Source organism: Salmo salar, chromosome ssa05 (assembly GCF_905237065.1).
Source record: "Salmo salar chromosome ssa05, Ssal_v3.1, whole genome shotgun sequence".
Taxonomy (NCBI): Eukaryota; Metazoa; Chordata; class Actinopteri; order Salmoniformes; family Salmonidae; genus Salmo; species Salmo salar.
The window spans coordinates 47144797-47159253 of record NC_059446.1 but is presented as its reverse complement, the minus strand read 5'-3'; the positions used below and the strand labels follow the sequence as shown (position 1 = coordinate 47159253).

Here is a 14457-nt window from a genome sequence, read left to right as displayed (position 1 = left end):
ATTATACACTGCTCAAAAAAAATTAAGGGAACACTAAAATAACACATCCTAGATCTGAATGAATAAAATAATCTTATTAAATACTTTCTCTTCACATAGTTGAATGTGCTGACAACATAATCACACAAAAGTAATCAATGGAAATCCAATTTATCAACCCATGGAGGTCTGGATTTGGAGTCACACTCAAAATGAAAGTGGAAAACCACACTACAGGCTGATCCAACTTTGATGTAATGTCCTTAAAACAAGTCAAAATGAGGCTCAGTAGTGTGTGTGGCCTCCACGTGCCTGTATGACCTCCCTACAACGCCTGGGCATGCTCCTGATGAGGTGGCGGATGGTCTCCTGAGGGATCTCCTCCCAGACATGGACTAAAGCATCTGTCAACTCCTGGACAGTCTGTGGCGCAACGTGGCGTTGGTGGATGGAGCGAGACATGATGTCCCAGATGTGCTCAATTGGATTCAGGTCTGGGGAACGGGCGGGCCAGTCCATAGCATCAATGCCTTCCTCTTGCAGGAACTGCTGACACACTCCAGCCACATGAGGTCTAGCATTGTCTTGCATTAGGAGGAACCCAGGGCCATCCGCACCAGCATATGGTCTCACAAGGGGTCTGAGGATCTCATCTCGGTACCTAATGGCAGTCAGGCTACCTCTGGCGAGCACATGGAGGGCTGTGCAGCCCCCCAAAGAAATTCCACCCCACACCATGACTGACCCACCGCCGAACCGGTCATGCTGGAGGATGTTGCAGGCAGCAGAACGTTCTCCATGGCGTCTCCAGACTCTGTCACGTCTGTCACATGTGCTCAGTGTGAACCTGCTTTCATCTGTGAAGAGCACAGGGCGCCAGTGGCGAATTTGCCAATCTTGGTGTTCTCTGGCAAATGCCAAACGTCCTGCACGGTGTTGGGCTGTAAGCACAACCCCCACCTGTGGACGTCGGGCCCTCATACCACCCTCATGGAGTCTGCTCAAACTGTCAGAAACAGACACATGCACATTTGTGGCCTGCTGGAGGTCATTTTGCAGGGCTCTGGCAGTGCTCCTCCTGCTCCTCCTTGCACAAAGGTGGAGGTAGCGGTCCTGCTGCTGGGTTGTTGCCCTCCTACGGCCTCCTCCACGTCTCCTGATGTACTGGCCTGTCTCCTGGTAGCGCCTCCATGCTCTGGACACTACGCTGACAGACACAGCAAACCTTCTTGCCACAGCTCGCATTGATGTGCCATCCTGGATGAGCTGCACTACCTGAGCCACTTGTGTGGGTTGTAGACTCCGTCTCATGCTACCACTAGAGTGAAAGCACCGCCAGCATTCAAAAGTGACCAAAACATCAGCCAGGAAGCATAGGAACTGAGAAGTGGTCTGTGGTCACCACCTGCAGAACCACTCCTTTATTGGGGGTGTCTTGCTAATTGCCTATAATCTCCAACTGTTGTCTATTCCATTTGCACAACAGCATGTGAAATGTATTGTCAATCAGTGTTGCTTCCTAAGTGGACAGTTTGATTTCACAGAAGTGTGATTGACTTGGAGTTACATTGTGTTGTTTAAGTGTTCCCTTTATTTTTTTGAGCAGTGTATATTATCACTTGTGAATGATGTCCAGTGTAAGGCAAGAAACAATGCCTTTTTTTCTGACCTTTTCTAATCATAGTCGCACACCTCATGCAGCCTAGCCCATAGGCCTATATATTTTGATAAGGTTTGTTTCTTGTGCTGACATTGCTTTGAAAGGGTTTCACCTAGGGGTCATGATCGGGGCTGTACCAAATGTTTGATGTATTATAATAATTGATTATGCTTATGTTGTATTAATAGAAGGGGAGGGGTTATAAGACCCCTCCCTCCTTACATTTATAGGGTCCTAGACTACAGATTAACATATATATATATATATTCATTATAGAGGTTTAGTATTGTTCCACAGTTGTTTTCTAAATTCTGTCTCTTATAAAGAGACCCCTCTGAGAAATGTGTGACTGAGACAGAACTTTGCAGGGGAGTGTAGGAGATAAAAGGTTTTTGAATGATTTAGTTAAAGATATTGTCATAATGCTAATTTCACCAATGAGACAATGATTGACAAGGAACAAGGAAACGAACCCCAACAGCTTCCAGAGGCAATTTGGAACTTGGTAGTGAGTGTTGCAACCGAGGATAGACAGTTTTTACCCACTATGCACGTAAGCGGTCCCGTTCTGTGAGCTTGTGTGGCCTACCACTTCACGGCTGAGCTGTTGAAGCTTCTAGATGTTTCCACTTCACAATAACAGCACTTACAGTTGACCGGGGCAGTTCTAGTAATGCAAAAATTGTACTAACTGACTTGTTGGAAAGGTGGAATCCTATGACGGTGCCACATTGAAAGTCACTGAGCTAGTCAGTAAGGCCATCTACTGCCAATGTTTGATTTTTTTTCACACCTTTATTTAACCAGGTAGGCTAGTTGAGAGCAAGTTCTCATTTACAACTGCGACCTGGCAATGACAAAGCAAAGCAGTGAGACATAAACAACAACACAGAGTTACACATTGAATAAAACTTACAGTCAATAACACAATAGAAAAAGTCTATATACAGTGTGTGCAAATTAGGTAGATTAAGGGAGGTAAGGCAATAAATAGGCCATAGTGGCATCGTAATTACAATATAGCATTTAAACACTGGAGTGATAGATGTGCAGAAGATGAATGTGCAAGTAGACATACTGGGGTGCAAAGGAGCAAAATAAATAAAATAACAGTATGGGGATGAGGTAGTTGGATGGGCTAATTTACAGATGGGATATGTACAGGTGCAGTGATCTGTGGGCTGCTCTGACAGCTGGTGCTTAAAGTTAGTGAGGGAGATAGATATGAGTCTCCAGCTTCAATGATTTTTGCAGTTAGTTCCAGTCATTGGCAGCAGAGAACTGGAAGGAAAGGCAGCCAAAGGAGGAATTGGCTTTGGGGGTGACCAGTGAAATATACCTGCTGGAGCGCGTGCTACAGGTGGGTTCTGCTATGGTGATCAGTGAGCTGAGATAAAGCAGAGCTTTACCTAGCATAGACTTATAGATGACCTGGAGACAGTGGGTTTGGCAACAAAAATTAAGCGAGGGCCAGTAGTATATGGGGCTTTGGTGATAGACTGCATCCAATTTGCTCAGTAGAGAGCGTTGGAGGCTATTTTGTAAATGACATCGCCGAAGTCAAGGATCGGTAGGATGGTCAGTTTTACGAGGGTATGTTTGGCAGCATGAGTGAAGGAGGTGGATATGAGAATCACCAGCAGCAAGATCGACATCATTGATGTATACAGAGAAGAGAGTCGGCCCAAGAATTGAACCCTGTGGCACCCCCATAGAGACTGCCAGAGGTCCGGACAACAGGCCCTCCGATTTGACACACTGAACTCTATCAGAGAAGTAGTTAGTGAACCAGGCGAGGCAGTCATTTGAGAAACCAAGGCTGTTGAGTCTGCCGATAAGAATGTGGTGATTGACAGAGTCGCAAGCCTTGGCCAGGTCGATGAATACAGCTGCACAGTAGTGTCTTTTCTCGATGGCGGTTATGATATCGTTTAACACCCTGGCCATCCTACAATCTAAGCTTGATGCCCTCAATCTCACACAAATTATCAATGAACCTACCAGGTACAACCCCAAATCCGTTAACACGGGCAACCTCATAGATATCATCCTAACCAACCTGCCCTCCAAATACCTTTGCTGTCTTCAACCAGGATCTCAGCGATCACTGCCTCATTGCCTGCGTCCGTAATGGGTCTGCGGTCAAACGACCACCCCTCATCACTGGCAAGTGCTCCCTAAAACACTTCAGCGAGCAAGCCTTTCTAATTGACCTGGCCTGGTTATCCTGGAAGGATATTAAACTCATTCCGTCAGTAGAGGATGCCTGGTTATTCTTTAAAAGTGCTTTCCTTACCATCTTAAATAAGCATGCCCCATTAAAAAAAAATAGAACCAGGAAAAGATATAGCCCTTGGTTCACTCCAGACCTGACTGCCCTTGACCAGCACAAAAACATCCTGTGGCGTACTGCATTAGCATCGAATAGCCCTCGCGATATGCAACTTTTCAGGGAAGTTAGGAAAGCAAAGGCTAGCTTTTTCAAACAGAAAATTGCATCCTGTAACACAAACTCCAAGAAGTTCTGGGACACTGTAAAGTCCATGGAGAATAAGAGCACCTCCTCCCAGCTGCCCACTGCACTGAGGCTAGGAAGCATTGTCACCACCGATAAATTTCAATAAGCATTTTTATACAGCTGGCCATGCTTTCCACCTGGCTACCCCTACCACGGTCAACAGCCCTGCACCCCGCCCCCCCGGCAACTTGCCCAAGCCTCCCCCATTTCTCCTTCACCCAAATCCAGGTAGCAGATGTTCTGAAAGAGCTGCAAAATCTGGACCCTTACAAATCAGCCGGGCTAGACAATCTGGACCCTCTCTTTCTAAAATGATCCACCGAAATTGTTGCAACCCCTATTACTAGCCTGTTCAACCTCTCTTTCGTATCATCTGAGATCTCCAAAGATTGGAAAGCTGCCGCGATCATCCCCCTCTTTAAAGGGGGAGACACTCTAGACCCAAACTGCTACAGACCTATATCTATCCTACCTTTAAGGTCTTCGAAAGCCAAGTTGGCAAACAGATCACTGACCATTTCGAATCCCACCGTACCTTCTCCGCTATGCAATCTGGTTTCCGAGCTGGTCATGGGTGCACCTCAGCCGCGCTCAAGGTCTTAACCTCTATGGGCTAGGTGGGACGCTAGCGTGCCACCCGTGGTGCACTCCATCAACAGCAGGTGCATTTCAAGAGCGTCAAATTGGAATCCAAATAAATGTCAAAATTCAAATTTTTCAAAAATACAACTATTTTACACCATTTGAAAGATAAACATCTCCTTAATCTAACCACGTTTTACGATTTCAAAAAGGTTTTACGGCGAAAGCATAAATTTAGAGTATGTTAGGACAGTACATTTACAAGAGTTGTGTGTAATGTTTTGTCAAGTCAAAGACAGGGTCACCAAAACCATAAAACCAGCTAAAATGATGCACTAACCTTTTACAATCTCCATCAGATGACACTCCTAGGACATTATGTTAGACAATGCATGCATTTTTAGTTCTATCAAGTTCATATTTATATCCAAAAACAGCGTTTTACTATGGCATTGATGTTGAGGAAATCGTTTCCCTCCAATAACCGGCAGTCAAGTCAGCGTCACAAATTAAATAATTAAAATTAGAAAACATTGGTAAAATAATATATTGTCATTTAAAGAATTATAGATTTACATCTCTTGAACGCAATCAACTTGCCAGATTTAAAAATAACCTTACTGGGAAATCACACTTTGCAATAATCTGAGCACTGCGCCCAGAAAAATACGCGTTGCGATACAGACTAGACGTCATGTTGGGGAGATCTAAAATCGAAAATACTATGTAAATAATCCATTACCTTTGATTCTCTTCATCAGATGTCACTTCCAGGTATCACAGGTCCATAACGAATGTAGTTTTGTTCAAAAAAGCTCATCATTTATGTCCAAAAATCTCCGTCTTGTTAGCACATGATCTAAGCCAGCCGGACTTCTCGTCATGAACGAGGGGAAAAAATATATTTCCGTTCGTTCAAACATGTCAAACGTTGTATAGCATAAATCATTAGGGCCTTTTTTAACCAGAACATGAATAATATTCAAGGTGGACGAATGCATACTCTTTTATAACGTATTGGAACGAGGGTACCCAACATGAACTCGCGCGCCAGGTGTCTAATGGGACATCATCGTTCCATGGCTCTTGTTCGGTCAGATCTCCCTCCAGAAGACTCAAAACACTTTGTAAAGGCTGGTGACATCTAGTGGAAGCAATAGGAAGTGCCAAAATATTCCTCAGCCCCTGTGTTTTTCAATGGGATAGGTTTAAAGTCAATACAACACATCAGGTATCCACTTCCTGTCAGAAAATGTCTCAGGGTTTTGCCTGCCAAATGAGTTCTGTTATACTCACAGACACCATTCAAACAGTTTTAGAAACTTTAGAGTGTTTTCTATCCATATATAATAAGTATATGCATATTCTAGTTACTGGGTAGGATTAGTAACCAGATTAAATCGGGTACATTTTTTTTATCCAGACGTGCAAATGCTGCCCCCTAGCCCTAACAGGTTAAGCATTTAGGTCACCTAACAGCACGAGCTCTGAAGATAGACGGGGGGGGGGGGGGGTAGTCAATTCACATATGGTGTCCAGGGCACAGCTAGAGACAGAAGGTGGTCTATAGCAAGTGGCAATGGTGAGAGACTTGTTTCTGGAAAGGTGGATTTTTATAAGTAGAAGCTCAAATTGTTTGGGCACAGACCTGGATAGTAAGACAGAACTCTGCAGGCTAACTCTGCCCCCTTTGGCAGTTCTATCTTGTCGGAAAATGTTATAGTTATGGATGGAAATTTCAGGGTTTTTCGTGGTCTTCCTAAGCCAGGATTCCGACACGGCTAGGACATCTGGGTTGGCGTAGTGTGCTAAAGCAGTGAATTAAAAAAAGACTTAGGGAGGAGGCTTCTAATGTTAACATGCATGAAGCTAAGGCTTTTCCAGAGTGCCTGGGTAATGGGAGTGGAGCTAAAGGCTATAAGAACTGGTCGTCTAGTACGTTTGGAACAGAGAGTAAAAAGAGCAGGTTTCTGGGCACGGTAGAATAGATTCAAGGCATAATGGACAGACAAAGAAAGGTATGGTAGGATATGAATACAGTGGCGGTAAACCTATGCATTGAGTGACAATGAGAGATAATGTCTCAAGAAACATCATTTAAACCAGGTGAGGTCACCGCATGTGTGGGAGGTGGAACTAAAAGGTTAGCTAAGGAATATTGAGCAGGGCTAAAGGCTCTACAGTGAAATAAGGCACTAACCAAAACAGCAATGGACAAGGCGTATTGACATTAGGGAGAGGCATGCGTAGCCGAGTGATCATAGAGGTCCAATGAGTAGCTAGGCGGGCTGAAGACACGGCCATTCAGACAGCTAGCGGGCCGAGGCTAGCAAAAGGGCCTTAGAGGGACGTTGCGATGGAAGAAATCTGTTGTAGCCCCCTCGTGCAGTTACGTCGGCAGACCAGTCGTGATGGATCAGCAGGGCTCTGTGTAGTAAAAGGCTCCAGGCTAGAGGTCGACCGATTATGATTTTTCAGATACCGATTATTGGAGGAACAACAAAAAGCCGATAGCGATTAATCGGACGATTTCTTTTTCTTTCTTTTTTGTAATAATGACAATTACAACAATACTGAATGAACACTTATTTGAACTTAATATAATAATACATCAATAAAATCAATTTCGCCTCAAATAAATAATGAAACATGTTCCATTTGGTTTAAATAATGCAAAAACAAAGTGTTGGAGAAGAAAGTAAAACTGCAATATGTGCCATGTAAAAAAGCTAACATTTAAGTTCCTTGCTCAGAACATATGAAAGCTGGTGGTTCCTTTTAACATGAGTCTTCAATATTCCCAGGTAAGAAGTTTTAGGTTGTAGTTATTATAGGAATTATAGGACTATTTCTCTCTATACAAATTTGTATTTCATATACCTTTGACTATTGGATGTTCTTATAGGCACTTTAGTATTGCCAGTAACAGTATAGCTTCCGTCCCTCTCATCGCTCCTACCTGGGCTTGAACCAGGAACACATCGACAACAGCCACCCTCGAAGCAGCGTTACCCATGCAGAGCAAGGGGAACAACTACTCCAAGTCTCAGAGCGAGTGACGTTTGAAACGCTATTAGCACGCATCCCGCTAACTAGCTAGCCATTTCACATCGGTTACACCAGCCTAATCTCGGGAGTTGATAGGCTTGAAGTCATAAACAGCACAATGCTTGAAGCATTACGGAGAGCTGCTGGCAAATGCACGAAAGTGCTGTTTGAATGAATGCTTACGAGCCTGCTGGTGCCTACCATCGCTCAGTCAGACTGCTCTATCAAATCATAAACTTAATTATAACATAATAACACACAGAAATACGAGCCTTTGGTCATTAAAATGGTCGAATCCGGAAATTATCATTTCGAAAACAAAACGTTTATTCTTTCAGTGAAATACGGAACCGTTCCGTATTTTATCTAACGGATGGCATCCCTAAGTCTAAATATTGCTGTTACATTATACAACCTTCAATGTTATGTCATAATTAATTACGGCCTGTTAGGAATAAATGGACTTCACACAGTGCGCAATGAGCCAGGCGGCCCAAACTGCTGCATATACCCTGACTGCTTGCACGGAATGCAAGAGAAGTGACACAATTTCCCTGGTTATAAGGAATTCATGTTAGCAGGCGATATTAACTAAATATGCAGGTTTAAAAATATATACTTGTGTATTGATTTTAAAGAGAAGGCATTGATGTTTATGGTTAGGTACATTGGTGCAACGACAGTGCTTTTTTCGCAAATGCACTTGTTAAATTATCACCCGTTTGTCGAAGTAGGCTGTGATTCAATGAGAAATTAACAGGCACCGCATCGATTATATGCAATGCAGGACACCCTAGATAAACTAGGAATATCATCAACCATGTGTAGTTAACTAGTGATTATGTTATTAAGATTGATTGTTATGAAAACTTGAAATTGGCCCTAATTAATTGGCCATTCCGATTAATCGGTCGACCTCTAGTCCAGGCCAATTGGCAAAATAGCTATATTGACGGGCCTCTTCAGTTAACAGTCCGATATGCTCTAGACAGCTAGCGGGCTGCGGCAAGCAGGCTAGCAGATGGGCATTCAGGGGATGTCGCGATGGAGGAGCCTGTTGAAAAAGACCCTTGGGCAGATTACGTTGGTAGTCCAGTCGTGATGGATCGGCGGGGCTCCATAATCGGCAGTAAAAGGGGTATAGGCCAATTGGCAAAATAGGTATTGTAGCCCGAGGAGTGGCTGATGGACCTCTTCAGCTAGCAGGGAGATGGGCCTAGCATAGGCTAGCTCCAGGTTAACTGGTGCTTGCTTCGTGACAGAGATGTTAGCCAGGAGTGGCCACTCGGATAGCAGATAGCTAGCTGCGATGATCCAGGTGAAACGGTTCAGAGCTTGCTGTAGGAATCCGGAGATATGGAGAAAAATAAGTCCGATTTGCTCTGGTTTGAATTGCGCTGTGCAGACTGGCAAGAGCTGTCCGGGCTAAAGGTTAACTGATGACCACTAGCAGTGGATAGCTGACTACTAGCTAGTAGCTAGTTAGCTGGCTAGCTACTGTTGGGGGGGTTCTGGTTCTAAAGTAAAGAAAATAGCAGATCCATACTACATTGGGTGAGGCGGATTTCAGGAGAGTATGTTGAAGTTGAGGTTAAGAAAAATATATGCAAAGAAAAAAGATATATACACGGGACAAGACAAAGACGTCTGACACGGCATCTTGGATGTCGACTATGGAGATTGCATGGCTGTGTGCTCGATTTTATACACGTCAGCAATAGCCGAATCCACTCATTTGATTGGATGTCCACATACTTTTGTATATATAGCGTAGGTGTTTCTCCAGGTGGGAGAGGGCAGTGTAATAGAGATTGCGTCATCTGTGGAGGCTGTATGCAAATTGGAATGGGTCCAGGGTGTTTGGGATGATGGTGTTTATGTGAGCCATTACTAGCCTTTCATGGCTACAGATTTGATGCTATGAGGTGATAGTCATTTAGACAGTTATCTTGGCGTTCTTGGGCACATAGCCTATGGTGGTCTGCTTGAAACATGTAGGTATTACAGACTGGGTCAGGGAGAGGTTGAAAATGACAGTGTAGACACTTGCCAGCTGGTCAGCACATGTTCTCAATCAAAGCGTGATTTCCCTCAGCAGTCTGCATATTTCAATTAGATATGAGGCTTTAAAATGGAACTCAACACAAAACATCGGTGAATCTGTATCCACATTTACAGGTTGGAATGCAATTTCGGGAATTTAATGTCCAGAAATGTTCATCTAGAATTAGAGTAGCAAAAAATACGAATAGGTTATCATGACAGGGTAGCCGACGCACTGTTTGAATAGCCTACTTCCAAGGGGGAAATATTGGCTATAAAGGATTAGGCGAATATACTAATAACATACCCTAGACTACCCGTTTCTTTAAATATGGTAAAGCTATAACAAAAAGCGGGAATGTGAGGTGGATTCTGATCTGTTAAGCTGAGGGTCAAGTCTTAAAACAGTAAGCCACAAAACAAGCACTATTCTCAGATTCGAAGCAATCTAATGAAACACATTTTCATAAAAGTTCTTCTTATGAAAAGCCCCTCATCTCGCATCTTGACGATTATCAGTAAACCCTCTTCATTATCCAATAAATCGAGCCTTCCATTGAATAGCCTTCAGTCGCCTATGAATAAAGTTAACTGCGGAAAACATACTGCGACACCTTTCACAGGACCCTTTTCAGGATCAATACATCGATTTAAAACTCTCCACACTGGATGCATCGCTTCCCAAGTGCGCAGTGACTTGAAAACAGGAAGAAATGGGCTCTTTACCTGTTGGTCCCTCTATGCCTTCGGCGTAGATTTGAACGGCCAGGATCAGTAGAAATGCGCAGTTGTTCATTGTGCTGTTTTAGTCCAGTTTGGAATAGATGCAGAAATAATTTCAGTGACTCCGCGAGGACCGATGTGCTAATTGTGGACTCCAGCCTATCGATTCCCTAATTCTTTCTGAAACGTAGTTGCGAGACAGCAGCAGTAGTGGAAGACGTGCTAACTGACGCCAGGATAAACAGTACAGAACATTTTCACTCTTCCGCCAAGCACACGTTCTGTCTCGATATGTGTGTGATTAAAAATATGCGACGGACGCCTCCAAGTGGCACCATCTTGCAACTATTCTGGCGTCTAAAGGTTTTTCTGAGTTAAGACTGAACTCGCTACATGTCTCTCACTCTCCGTGTGTGTGCCTCGCCAAGCATTCACATACATCCACCTAGTATCTTGCAACAGCCTAGTCTCCATCAAAATGGAGTAACTGATTGGTTCTGGGTGCTGAGGTCATCCACCTGATGATCTCCCAAAAGATGTCACACCAGATCCACTGTGACCAGTGACTCAAAGTAGCTTCAACAATGGATTCACTGGTGGCTTTATGATCAAAGGTGAGATGAGCAGATCTGCAGCAATGGACACAGTCTGTCAGTCTATCTGCAGAATGGGAAACAGATTAATTATTCTGACAGCTTCACAGGTTGAGTGACGACAAAAGACCAGCTACCTTTTGAGACATGAATAGGAGTACCTTGTGCGGAGCCGACCACTTTGGCTGGCTGCTATGTCATAACTGGGGTAGTGGAAGGGACATAGATATCCAAATGTTAATCCATCTATCAATGTAAATGTACTCTGTATAGCTCAGTCTCTATGACATTGTACTGTGTAGGCTATGGGTATGTGTGACTTGTTCAGAGGTGCATATCTCTACTCCATAAAGGATGCACACAAGTAAAAATACACCTTATGGAACAGTGGGGACTGTGAAGAGACACAGGCACAGATAGACGCACATACACACACGTACACATGGATTTTTTTGTTGTAGATATATGGTATTAGAGGGCACACTGTATTGTGAAATGTAATGTAACGTTTTTATTTGAATATAACCGCCTTCATTTTGCTGGACCCCAGGAAGAGACGAGAAAATACAAATTAGAGACTAACAGATCAGCTAATGGGGATCCATAATAAATACAAATACATTAGTTTATGGGAGAATCTCAATTGCATACTCCTCACGTCCTCTGTCCTTGCCTCCTTCTCAAAATCCATTGGAGAAGAAGGTCAGAGGGGAGGGGCTTTCTCTTCCAATATGTTTTGAGAAGGAGAGGCGAGGAAAGAGGAGAGCGAGAAGTATGCAATTGAGATTCTCCCAATGTGTTGTTCTGAAGAAGAAGATTCCTGCATGTTACTGATCTGTTAAAGTCTCTAATTTAAGTATTTTCTCTTGTCTGGTCTGTTTACTGAAAATCATTGTTACATGTTCCATCAGGCATTTTAGTCCTTAGCTAATCCTTCAACACAGGTTAAGGACACTTAAATTAGGACGCTTGGTCTGTCACTCTTACTGGTCATTTACTAGAGGTCGACCAATTATGATTTTTCAACGCCGATACCGATTATTGGGGCCCCAAAAACGACGATTCCGATTAATCGGCAGATTTTTTTTGTTTATTTATTTGTAATAATGACAATTACAACAATACTGAATGAACACTTATTTTAACTTAATGTAATACATCAATAAAATCTATTTCGCCTCAAATAAATAATGAAACATGTTCAATTTGATTTAAATAATGCAAAAACAAAGTGTTGGAGAAGAAAGTAAAAGTGCAATATGTGCCATGTAAAAAAGCTAACGTTTAAGTTCCTTGCGCAGAACATGAGAACATATGAAAGCTGGTGGTTCCTTTTAACATGAGTCTTCAATATTCCCAGGTAATATGTTTTAGGTTGTAGTTATTATCGGAATTATAGGACTATTTCTCTCTATACGATTTGTATTTCATATACCTATAACAGTATAGCTTCCATCCCTCTCCTCGCTCCTACCTGGGCTCGGACCAGGAACAGCCACCCTCGAAGCAGCGTTACCCATGTAGAGGAAGGGAAAAAACTACTCCAAGTCTCAGAGCGAGTGACGTTTGAAACGCTATTAGCGCGCACCCTGTTACATTGCACAACCTTCAGTGTTATGTCATAATTACGTAAAATTCGGACAAATGACCCATAGTGTTGCATATACCCTGACTGCGTGCAATGAATGCAAAATGACACAATTTCACCTGGTTAATATTGCCTGCTAACCTGGATTTCATTTAGCTAAATATGCAGGTTTAAAAATGTATACTTCTGTGTATTGATTTTAAGAAAGGCATTGATGTTTATGGTTAGGTACAGTTGTGCAACGATTGTGCTTTTTTCGCAAATGCGCTTTTGTTAAATCATCCCCGTTTGGCGAAGTCGGCTGTCTTTGTTAGGAAGAAATAGTCTTCACAGTTCGCAACGAGCCAGGCGGCCCAAACTGCTGCATATACCCTGACTCTGTTTGCAAGAGAAGTGACACATTTTCCCTAGTTAAAAGAAATTCATGTTAGCAGGCAATATTAACTAAATATGCAGGTTTAAAAATATATACTTGTGTATTGATTTTAAGAAAGGCATTGATGTTTATGGTTGGAGCAACGTGTACCTAAGCGATTATATGCAACGCAGGACAGGCTAGATAAACTAGTAATATCATCAACCATGTGTAGTTAACTAGTGATTATGATTGATTGATTGTTTTTTATAAGATAAGTTTAATGCTAGCTAGCAACTTACCTTAGCTTCTTACTGCATTCGCGTAACCTCGTGGAGTGCAATGTAAAGCAGGTGGTTAGAGCGTTGGACTAGTTAACCGTAAGGTTGCAAGATTGAATCCCTGAGCTGACAAGGTAAAAATCTGTCTTTCTGCCCCTGAACAAGGCAGTTAACCCACCGTTCCTAGGCCATCATTGAAAATAAGAATGTGTTCTTAACTGACTTGCCTAGTTAAATAAAGGTAAAATAAATTAAAAAGTGCTGAGAAGGCAACAGCATCCCAATGAGCACACCACATAATTTCAACGTGGTAATATTTTGTAAAGAAGTTGATCAATGAGATTTCAACCTTTATTCACCACTCAAAAAGACAGTAAACAGTTATTTAATTTCAGTACTATCAAGTTGAAAAACTATACTCGACTAATAATCAACTACATTTAAATATTGGAATGAGGTTGAGAACACATTGTCATCCTATTTTTCCAACTTAATTGAGGAAAATAAGAACAATCCAAAATTTATTTTTGATACTGTCGCAAAGTTAACTAAAAAGCAGCATTCCCCAGGAGAGGATGGCTCTCACTTCAGCAGTGATGAATTCATGAACTTCTTTGAGGAAAAGATCATGATCATTAGAAAGCAAATTACGGACTCCTCTTTAAATCTGCGTATTCCTCCAAAGCTCCGTTGTCCTGAGTCTGCACAACCCTGCCAGGACCTAGGATCAAGGGAGACACTAAAGTGTTTTAGTACTATATCTCTTGACACAATTATGAAAATAATCATGGCCTCTAAACCTTCAAGCTGCATACTGGACCCTATTCCAACTAAACTACTGAAAGAGCTTCTTTCTGTGCTTGGTCCTCCTATGTTGAACATAATAAACGGCTCTCTATCCACCGGATGTGTACCAAACTCACTAAAAGTGGCAGTAATAAAGCCTCTCTTGAAAAAGCCAAATCTTGACCCAGAAATTATAAAAAAATATCGGCCTATATCGAATCTTCCATTCCTCTCAAAAATTTTAGAAAAAGCTGTTGCGCAGCAACTCACTGCCTTCCTGAAGACAAACAATGTACACAAA

At 42.6% G+C, this 14457-nt stretch overlaps 1 protein-coding gene across 7 annotated transcripts in view; it reads right to left on the bottom strand.

The window, feature by feature from the left end:
- LOC106604982 (receptor-type tyrosine-protein phosphatase U) overlaps positions 1–10985 on the bottom strand; it is a 297005-nt gene extending 286020 nt beyond the window's left edge. For 5 of the 7 annotated variants that reach the window (XM_045718282.1, XM_045718285.1, XM_045718286.1 and 2 more), the window contains exon 1: positions 10557–10984. In XM_045718282.1, the coding sequence (XP_045574238.1) occupies positions 10557–10626 (70 nt within the window). In that variant the 5' untranslated portion in view covers positions 10627–10984. Of the gene's footprint in view, positions 1–10556 lie in introns of all 7 variants that reach the window. The other 2 variants (XM_045718284.1, XM_045718288.1) reach the window with 2 other exon arrangements.
- Positions 10986–14457: the final 3472 nt, after the last annotated feature.